Source organism: Perca fluviatilis, chromosome 3 (genome assembly GCF_010015445.1).
Source record: "Perca fluviatilis chromosome 3, GENO_Pfluv_1.0, whole genome shotgun sequence".
Classification (NCBI taxonomy): Eukaryota; Metazoa; Chordata; class Actinopteri; order Perciformes; family Percidae; genus Perca; species Perca fluviatilis.
Genome location: NC_053114.1, coordinates 40,974,154 through 40,998,781, shown reverse-complemented (window position 1 = coordinate 40,998,781; position 24,628 = coordinate 40,974,154). Strand labels below are relative to the sequence as shown.

At 40.6% G+C, this 24,628-nt stretch overlaps 1 protein-coding gene across 2 annotated transcripts; it reads left to right on the top strand.

Annotated features, from left to right (window-relative positions):
- Positions 1-4: 4 nt before the first annotated feature.
- vps33b (VPS33B late endosome and lysosome associated) lies at positions 5-23,992 on the top strand. 2 transcript variants are annotated; one of them, XM_039795109.1, is made up of 24 exons: positions 5-117; positions 547-648; positions 3,227-3,307; positions 3,389-3,450; positions 3,599-3,648; positions 3,950-4,017; positions 4,113-4,158; positions 4,457-4,551; positions 7,654-7,758; positions 8,168-8,258; positions 8,350-8,427; positions 9,005-9,078; positions 9,159-9,245; positions 10,354-10,444; positions 11,878-11,952; positions 12,048-12,112; positions 12,206-12,260; positions 12,362-12,408; positions 14,778-14,910; positions 17,630-17,703; positions 19,578-19,679; positions 19,758-19,833; positions 21,737-21,856; positions 23,748-23,992. In XM_039795109.1, the coding sequence occupies exons 2-24, from the start codon at positions 553-555 to the stop codon at positions 23,825-23,827; spliced, it is 1,851 nt and encodes a 616-aa protein (XP_039651043.1). In that variant the 5' UTR covers positions 5-117; positions 547-552; the 3' UTR covers positions 23,828-23,992. The 2 variants fall into 2 exon arrangements, with proteins under 2 accessions (XP_039651043.1, XP_039651042.1); XM_039795108.1 differs by having other exon boundaries at positions 68-207.
- The last annotated feature ends 636 nt before the right edge of the window (positions 23,993-24,628 follow it).

Here is a 24,628-nt window from a genome sequence, read left to right as displayed (position 1 = left end):
CGACGTTCACTACACTTACAAACGAGGCCGCTACTATTTAGGAGACAGGACGCATGTACGGTTTCATGTTTCACACCATGGATTATCTACCAGTGTGAACCAATGGCGTGAACGAAGGTGAAATGCACCAGTCCGTTCCTTTTCGTGTCCGGGGGGAAACAGCAGATGATGATGGGATCAATTCCGCTTATTTAGCTAAGGAAGCAGGTATCTTTTAATGTCACCTAAACGCCTTTTTGTCGATGATTATACAGATATTTACTGCCTATTTTCCTTTGTTTAATATTTTCGTGAAAACTGTTTTAATATAACTGTCAGCATTGTGACGCTAGTCTTAGACTTGAAAATTCGTGTGATGAGTAGGATGTGTTTTTAGCCTACAAGCTAACCTAGCTAGTGTGTCAAACACAGCAGATGTTTTGTCATTTCTATGCGATTCATTTGTTTGTAACCTCTGTGTCATTCCGAGTTCTGTTTCGGTAGTTATAGGAGTACTTTTTTCTTTGTCCATTGGATGAGTGATTATTGTCCTGTCCCCCGTTATAGCCCAACATGGCTCACAGTGCCAGGACAGATTGCCCGGAGCTCCCGGACTTCTTTCTTCTCAAGAGGCTGGCCAGGGATCAGCTCATCTACCTGCTGGAACAGGTGGGAACGAGTGAAAAAATACATGTCTATTATTAGTGCGGTTCGGCTGGCTTTCATCTGGCTCCTACTGCAGACATACCACCCCGTATATGAATGGCATGCAAACAATGCATATGTCAAGTTTTTTAGTATAGTACAATAATTTAATGCACAAATGTCAAAACAGAAAAATAAGGGCTACTTTTACACAGGATTAAATTGCAGGGACTATTTAGGCAATTACAAAGCAGCTGTTGCAAAGCAGATGATGCACTGCTGACCACACCCCATCTTTGTGGATTAATCCGCCGCTGAAAATAATCCCCAACAAATGCACTATTTCCCATTTCCTCCCGTTTGATGAAAACTACAGCGACCAGCTGTTTTAGAACATTTCTTTGCCTTGTTTTAAAATTCAATTCAATTTCATTTCTAGTATCAAATCATAACAAGAGTTATCTCTTTACGGAAACTTTTATGCTGAAACCTCGAGTGGTGAGGAAAAACGTCCTTTTAGGCAGAAAACTCGGACAGGCCCGGGCTCTTTGTGGGCGGCTTTCTGTCGCTGCCGGTTTGGACACAGACACCGATACAGATATACAGATATAGAGAAATATGATTCATAATAATTATAGCAGTTGGAATGATGAACAGTGGCAGTTGTAGTAACAGTAAAGATAGTAGAACTATAACTAGAAATAATAGTTGTAGCAGTTCAGGGCATAGCGGAGCGATGTGGGGCGCAGCAGGGCGATGCGGGCCATAGCAGGGCGTAGCGGGGTGTTACGGAGCATAGTATGGCGTAGCTGGGCGTTCTGGGGCATAGCAGGGCGTAGCGGGGTGTTGCGGAGCATAGTATGGCGTAGCTGGTCGTTCTGTGGCATAGCAGGGCGTAGCGGGGTGTTGCGGAGCATAGTATGGCGTAGCTGGTCGTTCTGTGGCATAGCAGGGCGTAGCGGGGTGTTACGGAATAATATGGCTGTGTTCTGTGCATAGCAGGGAGTAGCGGGGTGTTGGAGCATAATATGGGTAGTGTTCTGTGCATACGGTAGCAGGGTGTGGATAATGGTAGCTGTCTTCTGTGGCATACGGGGCAGAGGTGTTCGAGCATAATATGGCGTAGTGATGTTCTGTTGGCATAGCAGGGCGTAGGGGGTGTTTGGAGCATAATAGGCGTAGCTGGTCGTTCTGTTGCATAGCAGGGTAGCGAGGTTGTTACGTAGCATAATATGGTAGCTGGTCGTTCTGTGGCATAGCAGGGCGTAGCGGGGTGTTACGGAGCATAATATGGCGTAGCTGGTCGTTCTGTGGCATAGCAGGGCGTAGCGGGGTGTTACGGAGCATAATATGGCGTAGCTGGTCGTTCTGGGGCATAGCAGGGCGTAGCGGGGTGTTGCGGAGCATAGTATGGCGTAGCTGGTCGTTCTGTGGCATAGCAGGGCGTAGCGGGGTGTTGCGGAGCATAGTATGGCGTAGCTGGTCGTTCTGTGGCATAGCAGGGCGTAGCGGGGTGTTACGGAGCATAATATGGCGTAGCTGGTCGTTCTGTGGCATAGCAGGGCGTAGCGGGGTGTTGCGGAGCATAGTATGGCGTAGCTGGTCGTTCTGTGGCATAGCAGGGCGTAGCGGGGTGCGGAGCATAATTGGTGTTAGTTGTGGGGAGGTATAATAAAGGTAGATGAGTGGGGGGGATGGAGGTATATTTGCATGCGTAGTAGACTAAGGGGAGTGTAGTATAAGAAGGTAGTAGTGTTGTGGCATAGCAGGTTGAAGGTGTTGACATGTTGGCGTATATGTGTGGTATTGTTCTAATTGTAGCAGTGGGTTGAACATAATATGGGTAGTTCTTCTATGCATAGCAGGGGATTAGCGGGGTGTTCGAAATAGGTAATAGTTCTGGGCATAGCAGGGCTAGAGTATTGTAATTACGTAGTCGTTCTGGGGCATAGCAGGTACGTAGGGTTGAGCATAATATGTGCTGGGCGTTCTGGGGCATAGCAGGGCGTAGCGGGGTGTTACGGAGCATAATATGGCGTAGCTGGGCGTTCTGGGGCATAGCAGGGCGTAGCGGGGTGTTACGGAGCATAATATGGCGTAGCTGGGCGTTCTGGGGCATAGCAGGGCGTAGAGGGGTGTTGCGGAGCATAGTATGGCGTAGCTGGGCGTTCTGGGGCATAGCAGGGCGTAGCGGGGTGTTGCAGAATGTAATAGGGTGTCGCGTGGTGTTGCGGGGTGTAGCTGGGCGTTGCAAAGTGTAGTAGGGCTGCAGCAGGAGATCAAGCAAGCTGCAACCATGATTTAGGTGCCACCCCAATCCAAGGAAAACTGCCAGGCGAAAAAACATAAGGACTCCGGGGAATGAGCTCCCCAGCAAGTATTGAGAGACGGACTGAGGCATAATAGGTTTTAGTCTTTTCATGGGATTATTGACAATAAGAAAATTCTAACACAGACAAAATAACAACAGTTTTACGAAAATTTAACAATTCCTACACATGATTTGTTCACATGATGATTCAACCTGTTTGTGTTCTGAACAGTTTATAAACATATTTCCTGTTTGTCTTCACTCTTCCATCTTCCTCGCTTTGTCACACAGCTGCCGGGGAAGAAGGACCTCTTCATCGAGGCAGACTTGATGAGCCCGCTGGATCGTATTGCTAATGTGTCAACGCTAAAGGTGACGCTCATCAGATATAACTCTTCTGACTCTTGTGATTGAGAATCTGCAGTTCCAATAACATTTTTTTTTTTTTAACAGCAACATGAGGTCGACAAACTCTACAAAGTGGAATACAAACCTATTGTCAGCACCTCAGATCAGTGAGCCCTGCACCCTTCATATTCCTTACATCATTTAACACACACACACACACACACACACACACACACACACACACACACACACACACACACACCTACACACACACTTGATGTGACTGCCTGACAATGTGACATCACTCTCTTACAGGCTCTGTTTTCTGATCCGGCCTAGAATACAAACTGTCAAATGGATATGCGGTAAGTAGAGTTGAATGTTTGCTTTTTTTTATGAAGGAAATGATTGTTTAACAGTATCAATAGTAATCTTCTTATAAATATTTTAATGAAATTGAATGAAACTAAAACAATAAAACTTGTATAAACTTATATATAAATGTGTGTTAGCAGCAGTGAGCATATTAGGTTTAAAAAAGGGCTGTTTTTTGGTACCAAAACTCCAGTATCATATTGACACTTACCCAGCCGACATACGTGTAGTGACTCAGTTATAACAATAGGCCTAATAAATTATGTCATGACATATTCCTTTTTGTTCCAGACGTGGCCAATGCAGACAAGGCAGCAGGAAGATTTAGACGATACAAGATCATCTTTACCCCTCAGAAGGTATTTCCCGCTCTGCTGTTGTGCACACACTCTGCTTTGATGTGTTCTGGATCAAGTTGTTGATATTGACCTGCTGACCGCCCCGTGTCGTCCAGTTTTATGCGTGTGACGCGGTGCTGGAGGAGCAGGGGATCATTGGCGGTGAGCGTCCTTCTTTCTTCCCTTTTTGTTTAAGTAGCAATGATCAGTGTTGGTGAGAGAAAGTGTTGAACCTGTTTTTGTCCGATGGGCGTCCTTTAGCTCACCCAGTATAGTGTGCGCCCCATGTGGGCTGAGTCCCTGGGCGGCGGCCCGGGATTCAATCCGACCCCTGGTGCTTTGCTGCATGTCGCCCCCCCGCCCTCTCTCTCCCCTTTCCTGTCTTTATGCTTTCCTGCTGATTAAAGGCCATAAAAGGCCCCAAAAATATCTTTATCTTTAATCTTTTGTCCTCCCACAGATGTGACCACTGATGAGTGGTCTTTTTATCTTCTTCCTCTTGACGATGACATCATCAGCCTGGAGCTGCCCGAGTTCTTTCGAGACAACTTCCTGGTAAATGATGACCACGGAAATGATTAGTCGATTAATTATTTGGTTAAATACAAATACTTGATTAACAGTTTAGGTCATTTTTGTAAGCATTTCTTTGGTTCCAGATGTTATATTGGGAATATTTGCCTTCTATTATTGTAAACTGAATATCTTTAAGTTTTGGACTGTTGGTAGGACACAAAATAAGCAATTTAAATATGTCAACTTGGGCTCAGGGAAATTGTGATTGTTTCTTCCCCCCTATTTTATGATGTTTAAATTTGGAAAATAATGGCAGATTAATTAATATAAAAAATATTCGGTAGTTGCAGCCTAGTCTTGAAAGAGAAATCCGGCGCAAAATGAACTTAGGGGTTAATAACAAAACGACGAACGCCGTGCTTGAGCTATGTTACTGGTTAGTGGTTACACAGCGTTCGTGGTTCGGCTGATCGTGACTGTTTTCCCAAGATGGCGCCCACATGTAAACATGAACGGTACTGTCTTCCTAAGCTATCTTTTTAATAAACTCTGTACACTTACAAAGTTCTCAATGTTTCAGTTTACATGTAGGGGCCCTCATTATACTACCATGGAAGCGTGGTGCTATTTTGAGCCTTGTTAGTGGTATAGAAATAGACATTTCTTTTACTTTACCCCCTTCCCCGACAACTAGCGTTATAAGCTAATTAGCGGTTTGGGCTAAAACTGGTCACATTCAATTAGCCTGAAAACATATCCCAGAGAACGGTCGACTCGGTACACGTGTGTTATTAACCCGTAGGTTTATTTTGCGCCGGATTTCTCTTTTAATCAGGTAATAGAAAATGTTTACAATTTTGAAGAATTTTCAAAGTATGAAAAAAAACTAATTCACAGTTGCCCCTCCATTTATTTCACAATCAAGAAGTGTTGTGATCTAAATATAAATATCAGAAAATTGTGAAACTAAGATGACAAATTGCAATTAATTAATTAAGTAAAGTTGAAGTTGAAATGTCTTTAATGTCCCCAAGGGGCAATTTGGTTCACAACGTGTAGCCAACACATAAACATTAACACAAAAAAGCACATAAAACCTAAAATAGTAAATAGATAAAAACATAAATACACATGTACACTATACTTAAAAAGATGACAAGTATATGCTGTGAAATGGCAGGGATGGCAGATGACCATAGTTTATTGAGAAATCCAACAGCTGATGGTATAAATGATCTCAGGTATCTGTTAGACCGGGCACGTTTTCGGAAGGTGTACCTCCTTCCAGATGGTAGGAGGCAAAAGTCAGAGTGTAATGGGTGAGTGGTGTTAGCCAAAATGGCCATTGCCCTCTGTGTGGCTCTGGCCTCATACACAGACCTAATGCTGTTGAGGTCATTGCCAATTATTTTCTGATCTATATTTACAATTTTCCCAGTCTGTTCTTGTTGGTTACACTCAAATTGCCAAACCAGCAGATCATGGCGAAGAAGAAGTAATTGTAATAGTAGCACATACTGTAGCACCCGAGTACCGTCACACGGGCGGGCAGTGGTGGATTGTAACTAAGTACATTTACTTGTGTACTTTGCTTAAAGGTGCTGTAGGTAGGATTGTGAAGATCCAGGACTTAGCCAAAAAATTTGAACATCGACAACTTCTCAGTCCCTCCCCCCTTTCTGCTAAAGCCCAAAACTGTCTCCTAAGCCCCTGCTCCCACAAGGGAGAATGAATGTGTGTGCATGAGCAGTGATTGACACGCAGTTAGACACCCCCCCTCTGGCCCTGATTGGTGCATCTGAACAGGGAGCTGTGGATTTTTGCAAATCGCACTACAGGCTGTAGGTGGAGCCAGAGGAGCCGGATTTATTTTTAAATGACCTGCTTCATGTAGTTCTACTGGAACATAGGGTCAGTTCCAGCAAATGTGACAGAAAGTTAGTTTTATAAGTCTTACCTACTGCATCTTTAAGTACAAATGTTGAGGTACTTGTACACATAGACGTAATGTTTTGTTCCTTTTCAACGTTTTTATTGCTTTTTTCTGAGTTTTCTTTTGACCGTTCTTTTGACGTTTTTGTCGCCTTTTTTAAAAAGTTGTTTTTTCCCAAGTCTTTGGCGCTTTTTAAAAAGTTTTTGTCGCTTTTTCCAACATTTGTCACATTTGGAGGTTTTGTCTCTTTTTTTAAATAAATGCATACGTGTCCCGGGACCTCCCTAGATAGTTGGAGCTCTCAACCCCCCCCAGTGTTGAACCCAAAGTTACGCCCTTGCTTGTACAATACTTTACTTGAGTCTTTTCTTTTCATGCCACTTTCTACTTCTACTCAGCTACATTTCAGAGAGAAATATTGTATTTTTTACTCCACTACATTCATCTGACATATTTTTGCAAACAAAACACGTTATTTATAAAATACCATGTTTTATCATAAATGAAACTAGCCAACAATATAACGGTCTACAAGTCCAGCTGAAAGGATTAGACCATTAGACACACAACTGGTTGGATCCTTTACACTTTCTAAAATATGAGGATTTTTCTGCATTGAGTACTTTTAATACTTTAAGTACATTTTCCTGATGATACTCACATACCTATAGATAGATAGATAGATAGATAGATAGATAGATAGATAGATAGCTAGATAGATATATACTTTATTGATCCCCAAGGGGAAATTCAAGGTCCTAGTAGCTTAAAGACATCACACACAACATACACATACATCATAAACAAGATGATAAATAATAAATCCACATGAATAATATGGACAACAAAAGAAAAGGTAATAAATAAAAAGTAAGGTGCTCTATGAGAGTGTGTGTCGTGGTCACTACTAGTGCAAGACATAGTAATATAAAAACTATATCAGTGCAAGGATAAAGTTTTAAAAAGGAGAAAAAGAAAGACACTATTAAATATGGGCATTATAAGGGAATAAAGTAGACCGTAGGATAGACACAAATCAACAGTCAATATTAGAGGTTACATAGGGTTACATCCATTGTTCAAGTATTAAGTTAGTAACTTAAGTAACGTTTTTAATGCAAGACCTTTTTGTCACAGAGTATTTTTACAGTGTGATATTAGTACTTTTACTTGAGTAAAGGATCTGAATACTTCTTCCACCACTGCAGGCGGGGGACCAGCGCTGGGTGAGGACTGCCGGCAGCGCGCTGCACCTCCTCCACTCCCTCTACGGCCCCTTCTCTAAGGTTTATGGGATTGGACGATGTTCCAAGGTGCAGTATTACCTGAGACCAAAAACTGTCTTGTCATTGAGTTTAACCCTCGTGTCTCACTGGGGACATTTAGATTAGAGTAGAGTAGATTGACTTTATTGATCCCAAATTGGGAAATTTCAGTGCTACAGCAGCAACATATAAGACAACACAGCACACATACAGAATATACACAAAATAATAGATAGATAGATAGATAGATAGATAGATAGATAGATAGATAGATAGATAGATAGAATACAAGAACAACTATTCAAAAATAAAGATAAAAAAATACAAAGGAAAGAATGTATAAACATATATATATATATATATATATATATATATACAATAAAATACATTCTTGGCATATTTTGGCTTCACCTGAGTTAAGGTTTCTGCTGTGAACGGTTTGTCTGTCTGCTCCCAGATGGCGTACGAGTCGTGGAGGGAGCAGGTGGAAGAAGGAGAACAAAAAGCTCGTCAAGCTGAAATAGGAAAGGTTTTTCTCATTGACCGAGGTGAGAAGAGTGTCTCCTTCAGTCTCTCAGTGGATGACATCCTGAGCAGCTGTGCTTTCTGTCCTCCCTAACGTTGTCATTGTCTTTGCAGACGTGGACTTTGTCACTCCTCTGTGCTCGCAAGTTGTCTACGAGGGACTCGTGGACGACATATTTAAAATCAAATGTGGTGGGTATCAAAGCACGCTGTGGAGATTCGAATGTAGACACAGATATGGTGATAATAATGGTAATAACGGTGAAAAAGAGACACAAAACTACCACATAGGGACACAAAGAGACGCCAAATGACCACGGAGACCCAAACGCAACCCCAAAGAAAATATGACCAAAAGGAGACAAAACACAACTTCAAAAAGACAGAAAATCCCACAAAGAGACACAAAATGTATGGGGAAATTGCATTTTTTTATTATTATTAAAAAAACGTACAATTTTCTTGAGAAAGGATGCCTAAACCCCCCCCCCCTCGCCAAATACACACACCTAATGTTTCCACAAAGATAGGTAAAAACACTGATTACTTTGGACCCTGAGGGGCTTTTACTCTGACAATGTAAAGCCTAAATTATTAATTTTGCACTCAATAATAAAACAACATGATGTTAATGCTCAGAGCTCCAGCTCAGACGGCCTTGTTTTCCTGTAGAATAAAACCTCCCAGTTGTACAGCGTCACTTCGGTTGCCGATTTGTTTTTTGTGCACGCTTGTGTGTCGACGTCTCACATTTGCATCTGTTCTGCAGCGTGTGTGGAGTTTGGACCTGATGTGACGTCCTCTGACAAAAGTATTAAAGTCATGCTGAACTCTCAGGATAGGGTAAGTCGGCGCCGACGTCAGAGAGTTTTTCGTCATCGTGGCTTTAAGGTAAATGTCTCTTTTGAACTCTCGTGCGGTAGGTCTTCAATGAAATCCGAAACGAGCATTTCTCCAACGTCTTTGGCTTCCTCAGTCAGAAAGCCAGGAATCTCCAGACTTCATACGATGTGAGTAAATGTGTATTACCCTCATCAGTCACTGTATCCAGTCTTGTATAAAGTACTTGAAAGTAGAGCTGGGCAATATATCAATATTATATCGATATCGTGATATGAGACTAGATATCGTCTTAGATTTTGGATATCGTAATATTGTGATATGACATAAGTGTTGTCTTTTCCTGGTTTTAAAGGCTGCATTACAGTAAGGTGATGTACTTTTCTGAACTTACCAGACTGTTCTAGCTGTTCTATTATTTGCCTTAACCCACTTAGACATTAGGTCCACGTTACTGATGAATATTTATCTAAAATCTGAGTGAAGACATTTTGTTAAAGCACCAATTGTTAACCCTAGAATATCGCCGCAATATCGCCCAGCCCTACTTGAAACCAATACTTGAGTAAAAGTACAAGTATCTTACCAAAAAATGACTTTGGTAGAAGTTTAATACTCCCTTTTTAAAACATTACTTGAGTAAAAGTCTTAAAGTATCTGATATTTACTGAACTTAAGTATCAAAAGTAATTTTCTGACGTTAAATGTACTCAAGTATTAGACGTAAAAGTAAAAAAAAACTTTGATTATGAACTTTTATGGCCAAAGGTGTGTAACGTTGTCTTCATCACCACTGTTGTCGGGGTGGTCATCGTCTACCATCGTCGTTACCATGGCGGCAGAGCCTGCACCAGGTGCTTCCATGACGCTATCAGTCATTATGCTTCCTCCTCTTCTGCTTTAGTTTTGGCCTATGGTTGTTGTTTTTTTTGCCGCTTGGCAACAAACGGGCATTAGGTCACCAACAGGAATGGAGTGTGCTGTATCTTGGCAATTTAGGAGCACTGATTCTTTTCCAGATGTAACAAATTTCTTCTGATTTTATTTTGTAGTAACGAGTGACTAAGATGCTTCGGGGAAATGTATCGGAGTAAAAGTATACATTTTATTTAGGAAATGTAGTGGAGTAAAAGCAAAAGTTTCCGGAAGTATAAATAACGAAGTACAAATACGTGAAAATCCTACTTGATGTATTTGTACTTTGTTACATTACAACACTGATTGTAACTAAGCTGACCGACAGCGCTAACACTTCTTTTCCTTTCATGAACTCCACAGAAGCGTCGGGGGATGGACATAAAGCAGATGAAGACGTTTGTGTCGGAGGAACTAAAAGGCTTAAAACAGGAACACCGGCTGCTTAGCCTACGTGAGTGTAGAATACTGCATATCACATCCATTGTCAAGTATTTCTTTAACCCTTGTGTCTTCCATTCGACCATGCACCGTCCTCCCGGGTCCAAACTGAAAATCAACACCTTCTCCAACGTTTTTGTCTCTTTTTCGACACCTTTGGTGCTTTTTTTCAATGTTTTTGGCGCTTTTTTTGCCGTGTAACGCTTCTTTTCACTACCACGTATAAACACCACTAACACCAACTTACAAGTTTTTTTTAAAATATTTTTTGGAATTCATGGTCAGTAAACGTAATTTATAGGAAATTATACCTAATTCTTGAGATAAAAAAAGCTAAACTGATTAATTATTTAGATTAATATTAAAGGAACGATAATTGCAGAATGGTCAGCGTTCGGTCGGGATACTGTTTGGAAACATTTAAATTCTGTTTTTTTCAAATGCTAAAAAATTGAATAAAACACCCAAAGTTCAAAGAAAGTAGAGATCTGATCTTTTGTTGTACTCGCAAAGCGCGTTGTATGGAATCAACTGTGTTATTTTTGGGGAGGGATGCACCGAATCCAGATTTTTGGGGTTTGGCCGAATACCGAATCCACTGGTTAAGATTCTGCCAATCAGAAACCGAATACTGAATCCTCCTCCCATCCTCAGTCCATTAATGAAGTAAATGTCCACAGCAGTGTATTTTGAATTTTTTTATTTTAACTGTAAAAAAAAAAAAAAGAATAGGCAACATTATGCCAGGAAAAACTACTTTGACAATTACCATAGGCCTATGTTTACCCTATCTCAAGATCCAATCAATATCCAAAATATTAGCCTTTTAGATTTATAGTCCCATTAATTAGGCTACTAATGGTCGTCTGTTTAACACCAGTTTTTAGCTGTGACTGTCCTTCCTTTGCCGTACCTGAAGTTGCTGCATTGTGGCTGCTTTCTGTAGATTCCTTCATGCACAACTCGTATTCTTTCGGATGTTTCATACCAAATGTTGTACAGCGGCCATGTTGTGGATTGTTTAGGGTCCTCGCCACCACCAGACAAATCGTCATTGTAAATTGAACATGTAGCTGGACTTGAATGGCCTTCTTCTGACTGACAGTAATGCCAAACACTTTTTCTGCTCACGAGTTCCATTTTCACTTTCTCACAGCCTGCTGCATTGAACGCTCCACCTACGGAAACACCTTCCCGTAATCAACGGCGTTATGTCGACCAGCTCAGCGTGCCTAGTGCAAGTGTAGTGTTCGGTTTGATGGAAAAAAAATTGTCAAAAAGCCCAATATTCAGCCGAATCCTGGATTCAGTGCATCCCTATTTTTAGGCAGTCAAAATTAGTTATATTTCAAAAGAAAGCCATACTTCTGGGAAATTTTGAAAACGGGTCAGATTTGACCCGAAGACAACACAAGGGTTTAAGCAATATTTACGGTTCTCTTTCAGACATCGGTGCCTGTGAATCGATAATGAAAAAGAAAACAAAGCAGGATTTTCAGGAGCTGTTGAAGACAGAACACTGTAAGAATACTCTACCGTCTATATATTAGATTCCACGTTTAGTTCGATGTGTCCCTTGGTCTTTGATGTCACTTCTGTCTCGTTTTCTGTTCCAGCTTTACTTGAAGGATTTGAAATCCGTGAAAGCATTTCTTATATAGAGGAGCACATCAACAGACAGGTACGTTAGCCTCAACACTGTGTGATATAGGAACAGGTCCGAAAATATGCTGGAAACTCATGTATTCATGTATTCTTTTCTTTTTTTTCCAAGGTCTCAATGATCGAAAGTCTGAGGCTGCTTTGTCTTCTGTCTATCACAGAAAATGGTAAGTTGTCTTATTTATTTTTTATTTTTTTGAATATCATTTCAAAGATTCAGGTTATTCTCATGTTGTAATAACAACTGTGTGCGTGTGTTTACTCACAGGACTTCTGCCAAAAGATTACCGCTCATTAAAAGCACAGTATCTGCAGGTGAGGTTGAAGGGCTGCCTGTGGCTTTAATACAAACTATTCATGTTTATAGAAGCCAAAAATAGACATAGGCATTAGACACAGCCTAACAATTAATTTTTTTTTTCTTGGTAGAAGTAGTAATCACCAAACATCCACATTTCCTGTCGAATATTTCTATCTTTTTTTTTTTTTTTTTTTACTAATTTGATTTTCTTTTTTAGTTTTTTTACATATGCTGTTTTGTGTTTTATGTTTGTTACCATAAAAATTATAAAAGTATTCACACTCTGGGCCCTATTTTAACGATCTAGGCGCGCAGCGTGAAGCGCCTGGCGCAGGTGCGTTCAGGGCGTGTCCAAATCCACTTTTGCTAGTTTAACGGTGGGAAAAAAAGGGTCAGGGCGCATGGTTCAAAAGGGTTGTACTTAGTGTCTTCATTAATCATAATCGTGTTTTGGGCGTAACATGAAATAAACCAATCAGAATGTCATCTCACATTCCCTTTAAAAGCCAGGCACAGTTGGACCTTGGCGCATTGCTATTATGATTGCAGATTTGCACCTTAAAAGTTTTATTTGTAATTTTTTGCATGTTTGTGTGCTGCTGGCTTCCCTGTGTGTGTGTGTGTGTGTTGTTGTGTGTGTGTTGTGTGTGTGTGTGTGTGTGTGTGTGTGTGTGTGTGTGTGTGTGTGTGTGTGTGTGTGTGTGTGTGTGTGTGTGTGTGTGTGTGTGTGTGTGTGTGTGTGTGTGTGTGTGTGTGTGTGTGTGTGTGTGTAACAAGGATAGTGTGTGTGCACTGTGCATAAGCCTAGGCACATTTTACTAATTTGCTGTTAAAATAACAATGAAATTTAGACCAGGTTTTTGTTGGTCAATGGCGCAATCACTTCCCCCTGCCTCAAGATAGCAATATGCCAAGAATGCACCTGAACACACCTCCCTGTAAGACCAGCACGCCCATGGGCCACAGATGGGCGCAGGTGCATTTGCTACTTAAACACTGTGGGCGTGTGGCCGAGTTGGATCAGTGGGTAGAGCAGGCGCACATATACTGAGAGGTTTATGCCTCAATGCAGAGGTCCAGGGTTCGAATCCGACCCGTGACAATTTCCTGCATGTCTTCCCCCTCTCTCCCCCCTTTCTCACCTAGCTGTCCTGTCAAAATTAAAGGCGGAAAAGCCCAAAAAAATTATCTTAAACGGCGTGGGCGCTGGATGGGAAATTGACAACTGCGTCGGTCTTAAAGTGATGGTTCGGAGTAATTTCACCCTAGGGTCCTTTGCACCATGACCTCGAGCCAAACACCCCCCCAGAAGCTTTTTTCACCTGGGTCGAACATTGGGAGAGTTACCGTAGAGTAGCGTTAGCCGCTGAATAGCTTAGCGCAGAGGCTAATGGATCCGAAGTGTCTCTTAACATTACCCCACTAATAATGCCCGAAATGATACCAACGCACTACATAGCACATATAGGTTACTAAGGCAAAATGAGATTGCTAAAGTTTGTAAGTTACACCAGAAGGTTATGTAAATAACACTTGCCTGCTGGCTTCTGCTCTCTGCTGTTGTTGTTGCTGCTGTAAGACGAGTGCTTAGGGGCATCTACAAATTACAACACCCGAAAGAGATGCAACCAAAATATTTTTTAATTTAACTTATTTTTTAAAGTAAGTGCTGTAGTATAACTAGCAGGAGACAAGTAATAATTGAGGTAAGTTTGGAGACATTACCTTATTTAATCATTAAATTAATAAATATTTTTGTTGCATCTCTTCGGTTGTAATTTGTATATGTCCCTAAGCACTTCTACTTTTCCTGGTAGTAACAGCAGCAGCAGCAGCAGAGAGCGAAGCCAGCAGGCAAGTGTTATTTACATAAACTTCTGTTATACTACACAAATTTTACAATCGTTTTATGAGTGCATAACCTTTTTGTACTACTGTAGACGTTTGGTATCATTGCGGGGGTAATGGTTAAAGTTAGACGCTTCGGATCCGATCTTTGCTTCCCCTTAAGCTATTCAGCTGATAACACTACGCTACGCTAACGCTCCCAATGTTCGACCCAGGTGAAAAAAGCTTCTGGGGGGGTGTTTGAGATCATGGTGCAAAGGACCCTAGGGTGAAATTACTCCGAACCATCACTTTAAACTAACAAAGATGGAACAGAAGTTGAGATGTCTCACTCTGTAGCTAAAACAGAGAGCTCAACACACAGGGTGAAAAGAGGAGCTTCAGCAATGTGCAGCACAACAAAAATATGGTGTTTTTTGAAAATGAAACCACGTAAACCTATTCTGGTACAACCTCTAAATACAATTATGATCCTGAAAATGAGCATAATATGAGCACTTTAATGTGATACATGTTCTCTGCGTGATCTCATCAGAGTTATGGAGTGGACCACCTGCTCACATTCGCCAACCTGAGGCAGTTGGGTCTGCTGGTGGAGCAGCAGCCGGGGGAAACGCTGACGGTTATGGAGAGCAAGGTCGGCAAACTGGTCAACGACAGAACTGCAGGTGAAACAGGCTTCGTTATTAGTTTTTTTTTAACCTACTCCTAATCACAATCTCTGTTTCTCTCTATATTAGAGCTGGACGATTAGGGGAAAAAATCTAATTGCAATTTTCCTGCCAGATGTTGCGATTACGATTCAATTTGCGATTATTATTATTTTTTTAACTACATATTGCACCTTCTACGATCATGTTAAATAAAGTAATACAAAATAAATCACAAATCCACTAAAATAGGACATTTCTGGAAACAACCTGTGATATCTAACATTATTCCATCATTTATTTTATGAAAAAACAGTAAATCTAATGATAAAAAGAGGAATAAAAAATGTCAAATCAAATGTTACACCAAACATTGAACTAGATATTGCACATTCGATTTGATCTTCACGATTAGCTAATCGCCTACTTTCAAATCGCGATATCAATTTGACAACGATTAATCGTTCAGCTCCCCTCCATATGCACCAACCTGACGAATGATTTTATGAATTTTTTTAATGAATTTGTTTATCTTAAATAGTTAAGCTAAACTATATCTATACAGGGGACTAAAACAAAACTGGAGGCTGCAGGTCAACATAAGAAAGAAAAGGCTGACCGATTTTATCAAATTTTGACACAGCACCTCTCTTCAAGTGTCTACTCTTTTCAAGTTTTAAGAGCAATAGCACATCTCTTATCCATAAGGAATGTGAGGAAGGATGCTTAGCTTTCCAGTGAATCCAGATTAACCTCCTAGCTATGAGAAAAAGAAATGCAACAAAGTCTGATCTAGACCTGGATAATTTGACAGTGTCAGGGAGGACTCCAAACAAGGCCGCAACAGGCCAAGGCTCTAATTGTGTCTGCAACACATCTGAGACAGAAGAGAATCCAGAACACCAGTATGTACAGTGCCTTGCGAAAGTATTTGGCCCCCTTGAACTTTTCGACCTTTTGCCACATTTCAGGCCTCAAACATAAAGATATAAAACTGTAATTTTTTGTGAAGAATCAACAACAAGTGGGACACAATCATGAAGTGGAACGAAATTTATTAGATATTTCAAACCTTTTAAACAAATAAAAAACTGAAATATTGGGGTGCAAAATTATTCAGCCCCCTTAAGTTAATACTTTGTAGCGCCACCTTTGCTGCGCGATTACAGCTGTAATTCGGCTTGGGGTATGTCTCTATCAGTTTTGCACATCGAGAGACTGACATTTTTGCCCATTCCTCCTTGCAAAACAGCTCGAGCTCAGTGAGGTTGGATGGAGACGTTTGTGAACAGCAGTTTTCAGTTCTTTCCACAGATTCTCGATTGGATTCAGGTCTGGACTTTGACTTGGCCATTCTTAACACCTGGATATGTTTATTTGTGAACCATTCCATTGTAGATTTTGCTTTATGTTTTGGATCATTGTCTTGTTGGAAGACAAATCTCCGTCCCAGTCTCAGGTCTTTTGCAGACTCCATCAGGTTTTCTTCCAGAATGGTCCTGTATTTGGCTCCATCCATCTTCCCATCAATTTTAGCCATCTTCCCTGTCCCTGCTGAAGAAAAGCAGGCCCAAACCATGATGCTGCCACCACCATGTTTGACAGTGGGGATGGTGTGTTCAGGGTGATGAGCTGTGTTGCCTTTACGCCAAACATAACGTTTTGCATTGTTGCCAAAAAGTTCGATTTTGGTTTCATCTGACCACACGCACCTTCTTCCACATGTTTGGTGTGTCTCCCAGGTGGCTTTTGGCAAACTTTAAACGACACTTTTTATGGATATCTTTAAGAAATGGCTTTCTTCTTGCCACTCTTCCATAAAGGCCAGATTTGTGCAGTATACAACTGATTGTTGTCCTATGGACATAGTTCTCCCACCTCAGCTGTAGATCTCTGCAGTTCATCCAGAGTGATCATGGGCCTCTTGGCTGCATCTCTGATCAGTCTTCTCATTGTATGAGCTGAAAGTTTAGAGGGACGGCGGGGTCTTCGTAGATTTGTAGTGGTCTGATACTCCTTCCATTTCAATATTATCGCTTGCACAGTGCTCCTTGGGATGTTTAAAGCTTGGGAAATCTTTTGTATCCAAATCCGGCTTTAAACTTCTCCACAACAGTATCTCGGACCTGCCTGGTGTGTTCCTTGTTCTTCATGATGCTCTCTGGCGTTACACGGACCTCTGAGACTATCACAGAGCAGGTGCATTTATACGGAGACTTGATTACACACAGCTGGATTCTATTTATCATCATTAGTCATTTAGGTCAACATTGGATCATTCAGAGATCCTCACTGAACTTCTGAGAGAGTTTGCTGCACTGAAAGTAAAGGGGCTGAATAATTTTGCACGCCCACTTTTTCAGTTTTTTATTTGTTAAAAAAGTTTGAAATAGCCAATGAATTTCGTTCCACTTCATAATTGGGACCCACTTGTTGTTGATTCTTCACAAAAAATTACAGTTTTATATCTTTATGTTTGAGGCCTGAAATGTGGCAAAAGGTCGAAACGTTCAAGGGGGCCGAATACTTTCGCAAGGCACTGTATATAAAGAGGGACATGTCCAAAACATATGGACCAGAGTGCCACAGTGCTGACGACATCGGTCACAATTTGGATCAGTGTTGGGATAAACACGGGATAGTCTTGATTTTATGAATGTTTAAAGACTTATTTGAAAATGACATCAAACTGTCCTGATCCTCCTTTTTATTTATTTATTTTTTTCTTTCTCTCCAGGAAAGCTGAGTGACGCCTTCTCTTCTCTTGCAAAGAAGAGCAACTTCAGAGCCCTGAGCAGAAAGCTCAACCTGGTAAATCATCATCTTTATTTGGCTCATGATGTCAGAGAAAATATCATTCAGACCACGCTGGAAATGCTTAACGTTATTAAGTGTTTTATTATCAAGTTCAAACTACTTTATTTATCCCAAATAGGGCAATTCAGCTTTTAACAGTCTACAGACCCCAAAAAACATGTATACGTAAACAACAGACAGGAGAATGTCAGAGACAACACACAAGGGCTGGGCACAGTTCAGTTCAAGTTAACCCTTGTTTCCCTCGAGTCAAATTTGACCCGTTTTCAAAGTTTTTATATCAGAAATATGGGTTTCTTTCAACCAAATTGCCCAAAATAATATGGATGCATGCATGTCCGTTGTATGGAACCCAGATACAACATTGTTTGCAGGCAAAATGTATTTATTACTTGTGTTTTATTCAATTTCATAGCATTTGAAAAACGTTTTTTTTAATGATTTCAAAACAGCATCCTGACCAAACTTTGACATGTACCAGTCTGTGGTTATCCACTCAACATCCTCTGATCTTAATTAGTCAATTCATAATTTCTGCTTTTTTTTCTAACTCAGAAAGTAGGTATAATGTCATATAAATTAGGTTTAATGATCATGAATTAAAAAGCGTTGGGAAAAGTGACAAAAAAACTTTTTTAAAACGTCAAATAATTAGAAAAAAAAGTTGGAAAAAAGTGACAAATAAAGTAAATTTTCAATCTTGGCCAGGAAGGACAAGTTCGTGGTTGACGGGATGAAAACACAAGGGTTAAGAACAATGACAGAATGAATGAATAAATAAATAAGGTTCCCAGACAAATGGAACACAAGCAGTACACACCTCAGGATCATAACATAAGACATCATAACAATTTTTTGTTTAAATTTTATTTCACCTTTATTTCTTTTAGGCAAGTCATTGAGAATAAGTTCTTGGGGCGGCCTCCATCTCACCCAGTAAGATTGTGCGCCCCATGTTGGCGGAGTCCTGCAGCGGTGCGGGTTTGAATCCGACCTATTGCCTTTTGCTGCGTGTCGTCCCCCATTTCTCTCCCCCATTCCAGATGTTCGTTACCTTTCTCTTTCTTTGTTTTGGCGTTCTAACCTCCAATTTCTGAGGACTATGGTTAACTGCTCCTCAGATCTCTGCAGGGTAAATCCAGACAGCTAGCTAGACTATCTGTCCAATCTGAGTTTTCTGTTGCACGACTAAAACAACTTTTGAACGTACACATGTTCCACCAAAACAAGGCTTCCCGAGGCTATTTGGCAGCGGCTCCATAGGCTCTGTGCGCCACTTAGCACCGTCCAAGACGATTGTGATTGGCTTAAAGGAATGGCAATAAACCAGAGCACGTTCGTCTCCCATCCCGGAATGCTGTGTGGACTAACTAGACCCTCCTCCGCAGCGCTGTGGAGGAAGGTCTGGCAATGCGAGACTAGGTTCTTATTTTTTTTTTGTTAAGATTATTTTTTGGGGCATTTTTTCCCTTTTTATTAGATAGTGACAGTGGATAGACTGGAAAGGTGGGAGAGAGATGGGGGAGGACACGCAGCAAAGGGCCGCAGGTCGGACTCGAACCCGGGCCGCTGCAAAGGACTCAGCCTACATGGGGCGCACACTCTTACTGGGTGAGCTAGAGGCCGCCCCCTAGGTTCTTATTTACAAGAACGGCAAAGCCACTTAGGGAAAGGGAAAGAGGGCTATGAAATAAAATACGTTAGAAATACATACAGTTTAAATGACATGAAATACAATTTGAAATACAACACAGACAGCAGTAAACACATATACAGCGAGGAACACACAGGTACATGGGCAAGTAAGAAAAATGCTGTTCAGGCTGTTTCTATCCTCCACACACAAACACATTTTATGTTGTGTAAAGGTGCCAAAGTCAGATGAAGAATATGACCTGCGTGTCCCACGAGACATGGCCTACATCTTCAGCGGCGCCTACGTCCCTCTGAGCTGCAAACTCATCGAGCAGGTGAGTAAATTTAAAAAGTAATTTTTTTATGTTATATTAAATGTTATATTAATGTTATTCCCTGGTGGTCATGTGTAGGTGTTGGAGCGAGACGGTTGGACGGGGCTTGAAGAAGTCACCAGGCTGCTAAATGGACATGAATTTGCTGTTACAGGTTAGATCACTGGGAGATAGTAATGTAATGTTGACAATGTTGTTCACATGCAGTTAGATACATTTTTTTAATTTTTAATTTTTTTATTGATTCGATAGGGACCGTGCATATTCATGAACATTGTTGTATAAAAAAAAAACAGCATGTAAATATGCCATAATTAGTCAAAATAACTACTTTTCATGTGCAGTCCCTAGGCAGGTGACATAGGACTACCATAAAGACAGCCAGCAGTCATACAGCACTCATTCACTATAAATTAAAAGGTACACATAATGGCACAGATCCTGCAGGTGAATGGTTCCAGTAATCCTACTGCTCCGAATTTTGACAAAATGACAAAATAACGCCAACATGTTCCTGTTTACATGTTGTGATTTGTAGAGTCACAGCGTGTACAAAAAACAACGTAACATGAGACACAGCCATCTTCTAACTGTAAACTGACCTGGAACTATATTCTCAGACAGGCTTGCTGCAAAGCTAATCACTCCGCCCAGGTACTATATTCTTCCGCCTGAGAATATAGTTCCCGGTTTGTTTACAGTTAGAAGATGGCTGTGTCTCATGTTACGTTGTTTTTTGTACACGCTGTGACTCTACAAATCACAACATGTAAATAGGAACATGTTGGCGTTATTTTGTCACTTATTGGGAGCAGTAGGATTACTGGAACCATTCACCTGCCTGTTCTGTGCTGGCCTGCTGCCGTCAGACAGCCTTACAGCACGCACGGAGATGAGAAGGGACTTGTCTAACTCTGGGGGTTACGGTGAATAAGACAAATTCCCAATAAGTCGGCGTGTTCCTTTTAATAAGATTTTTTTTTTGCTTTTAGCTAGATTTCCCCCTGGAGAAAGACAGCTATGTGTAAATGGGTTTCTAAGGGGCTTTTTACTCGTACAAGACTTCAGACAGGGAAACGCTGACAGCAGAGCGAAGGGATGAAAGGATAAGATTCATCCTCATATTCAAAACTGTTTCATTCAAAGTCTGGATTCTGACTTTTAGTGCAATTCAAACACTTTTGGGATTTGAAAGGAAAACTGCAGAAAAGAAGAAAAAACATCAACATTCATTTATAAAGGACAAGGCACATTTTATCAATTCAAATCAAGTCTACAAGTTTTATTTGTAGTATCAAATCGTAACAAGAGTTATCTCAAGACAAGGACCCGGGCTCTTGGTAGGCGGTAAAATGTAAATGGACTGTATTTATATAGCGCTTTTCTAGTCTTAACGACTACTCAAAGCACTTTAACATAGTGCAAGAACCATTCACACACAATGGCCAAGGCTGCCATCAGATAAAAATCCACACACATTTACGCTCCGATGCACAGCATCGGGAGCAATTTGGGGTTCAGTGTCTTGCCAGGGCCAGGGATCGAGCCACTAACCTTCCGATCAGTAGGCGACCGCTCTTACCACCTGAGCCACAGCCGCCCCCGATCAGTAGGCGACCGCTCTTACCACCTGAGCCACAGCCGCCCCCACCTGAGCCACAGCCAGGCGGTGTCTGGCGGTGCCGGTTGGGGGTGTGATGAACAGAGGCAATTATAGTCCCAATAAAGATAATGGAACTAGGACTAGAAATAGTAGTTGTAGCGCTTCAACATTTCTGTAAATGTGCCAGTGTTTTGTGCCTTTGCACAAACATCAAGGCATTAGGGTCATAGCTTTCATCACTGAAATACAGTTAAAATAAGTGAGCTGTGGTCCCAAAATAAGGTTGGATAGGAGAGAAATCTGACTGCTTGACCTACTGCATGTAGGTAAATGTATCGTCTGATTTGCTGTGGGAACTGATTTCTCAGAGTAACCGTGTTTCTTGTGTATTTACATAAGATGTAAACGTGTCAACGGTATAAACACGAATGCTAAAGGTTTCGTCTCTCACCAGGCAGCACCGGAGCGGACTCAAAAGCAAAGAACGACGCTCAGCGCATCATCCTCGTCATGTTCCTCGGCGGCTGCACCTTTTCGGAGATTTCCGCTCTACGTTTCCTCGGCAGAGAGCGAGGTAAACGCGGCCTGACTGCTCATGGAGACTTCACTAATGTCACAGGGGAATACTTTCTGGCTTTTTAACCCTTGTGTTGTCTTCCATTCGACCATGCATCGTCCTCCTGGGTCAAAACTAAAAATCACTTTTGAGAATGTTTTTGTCTCTTTTGTGGCTTTTTACAATGTTTTTGGCACTTTTTTTTTACGTTTAACGCTTCTTTTCACTACCATGTACAGTAGAAACACCACTAACCCCAACATATTACTAGATTTACTAGATCTAGTAATAGAACTATACTAGATTTTTGGAATTCACGGTCAATAAACCTCATTTATAGGAAATTATACCTAATTTTTGAGTTTAACCGCAGAAATTATGAATTTTTTAGACTAATATTAAACGAAGGATAATCACAGAATGGCATATGTCAACGTTCAGTCAAGATACTGTTTTCGAAAAATGTCTATTTCTTTTCAAATGGAAACAATTGAACACAACACAAAATTCAATGAAAGTACAGATTTTTGTTGTACTTGCACAGCGTGTTGTATGGAATCATCCATGTTATTTTTGGGTAATCAAAATTAGGTAGTTAAAAAGAAACCCATATTTTGGATATAGACATTTAGACAACGTGTCAAATTTGACCCTGAGACAACACAAGGGTTAAGTGGGTGTCAATCATCTAGGCTCACCCTCTCGTCTTCATTCTTCCTGTTAGGGTTGCTGTTGTTTAGTTTCACTTCTTCTGTCCTGACGATTAAATCTTAACAGACACAAGCCGGATACCTAATAAATTGTCAGGATTTATTTCAAATGTTTAAGATTTTTTTTAAATTTTAATATTATTAGTAGTGTAGAAGATATTTGCTAGGATGATGTGACGGGTGTTGTATTCTAGCACTTCCGTGATATTCGTATGGAGTACTGTTTTGGTGACATAATTCCTGGCAATCACCGGAAAACATGTCACGTCACATTCAGCAACACTAGTCATTTTAAACTTGGATTCACACCCTGATGTTTCTCTTTTTTTATGATTAGAACCATAAATAAATCGTTCAGCCACTTCCCTAAACTGTCTCATTCAGAGACCAGAGACCCAAGCGGGGCTCTGTGTCTGTCAGAAGGTCTGAGATCTACCGTATCAGCAGAGCAGTCCCGTAATGCACAGCAGACTATGGTGCAGGTGGATTATTTTCTGAAATATAGTGACTTTATTATTGTGATATCCTATTATCACTTTATTTTTTTATCAAAATATCACGACTCCTGCAAATCTCAGAACACAGATGGGATGAGTTATATTTTGAATGTGCACAAAGTTTTGAAGATGAGCAGAAATCTTGCTCAAACACATCTGAAATATTACAGTCCAGGGGTTTATTAATGCATTAAAATGAATGAATGTATCATTGAGGTGAATCATTTTTCAAATGCACATTTAAGGAGGTTATTTCCCCAACAAAAGATGCAAAACAGGAGGGAAGAGTAAATGATGCTTGTAGGCTACATGTGTGCTCACTCAGATATAATTACAAAAGTCAATCTACAGGAGAATACATAGTTGAAAGCAATACAGAACGCCTGAGAGCCTTACTGCAATATATTCCATTATGTTTTTATATTTGGATTGTAATCTATGTTTCCTTTTACATAAAGATATTTCCAGCATACATTGATTCAGAAAAATTTAGAAATAGGGGCATTAAAAAAAGCCCTGAACCTCCTCAAGTCCTAGAAATGCCCCTGGCATACATATAAACATATTTAAACATCAATATGAAATAAACAAACCGTAAATACAGAATCAAATAACGCATACATATAACTAAATAACATTAAGAAAAAAAAAAAAAAAAAGATGCTCATGTCTAAGTTACATTACTGCTTTCTTTTTCCCCAGGTTGTAAATTCATTGTGGTAACAACTGCGATTACAAACAGTTCGAGACTCATCGAGGCCTTGCTAGACAACATTGTATGAAGCCTGTCACCACTCCCTGATGGACAGACACGGAGACATTCCTGCAGCCACTTGTCATGCGTTCCTTCCAGCACGCTGGCGTTACCGATGGGAAATGTTTCCGCTCTGTGCCTGACAACGAAAGAACTGTAAAGATGTATAAAGTGAATAAATGTTTTTAACGCGTTTTGTTTACTCTTTCGCTTCATTTTGAGGTTTGGCAGAGGTGGAATGTAACACATTTTCAAGTACTGTACTTAAGTACAAATTCAAGTTACTTGAGAATTTCCATTTTAACTTTATACTTTTACTCAGAGGCAAATACTTTTTACTCCACTATACTTACATTACTCTGATAGCTTTTCAGGTGACAGTTTTTTATCCCCTTTTCAGATGTGTTGATGTTAAAGGTCCCATGGCATGAAAATGTATGTAAGATACAGTATTAGGGGACCACTGAGGTCTAAAGAGCACCATGTCATGGGACCTTTTAGATGTTTGTAATAAACTGAAGGATGAAGTGTTCCTTTTATGTGTTGAGAATATTCTCCTACTTCTTAATTCTTTTAAAAGCCTCTTGAATCAGATGGAAAATGCATCGCCACAAAGCTGAATACAGGGCTGTGTTTCTGACACCATGAAAAGTTTTAAAACTTTTTAGAGATAGGTGGTTCTCACCGGACACTGATGCCACAAACATATGATATTATAGAATATGATGCATTGCTGTAGATTAAACTACCCAACAGTATATAAAGGAGTTCAAATGAGCACAACCTTAAACATCTACAGCAGCAGTAAAATAATGCAACATGAATATTA

Bases quoted from the DNA above. Each gene is read 5' to 3' on its own strand.
- vps33b (XM_039795109.1), top strand. From the start codon at position 553: ATGGCTCACAGTGCCAGGACAGATTGCCCGGAGCTCCCGGACTTCTTT. The intron at 9,246-10,353 runs GTGAGTAAATGT...TGAACTCCACAG, and splicing joins ATCTCCAGACTTCATACGAT to AAGCGTCGGGGGATGGACAT. The intron at 12,261-12,361 runs GTAAGTTGTCTT...GTTTACTCACAG, and splicing joins TCTGTCTATCACAGAAAATG to GACTTCTGCCAAAAGATTAC.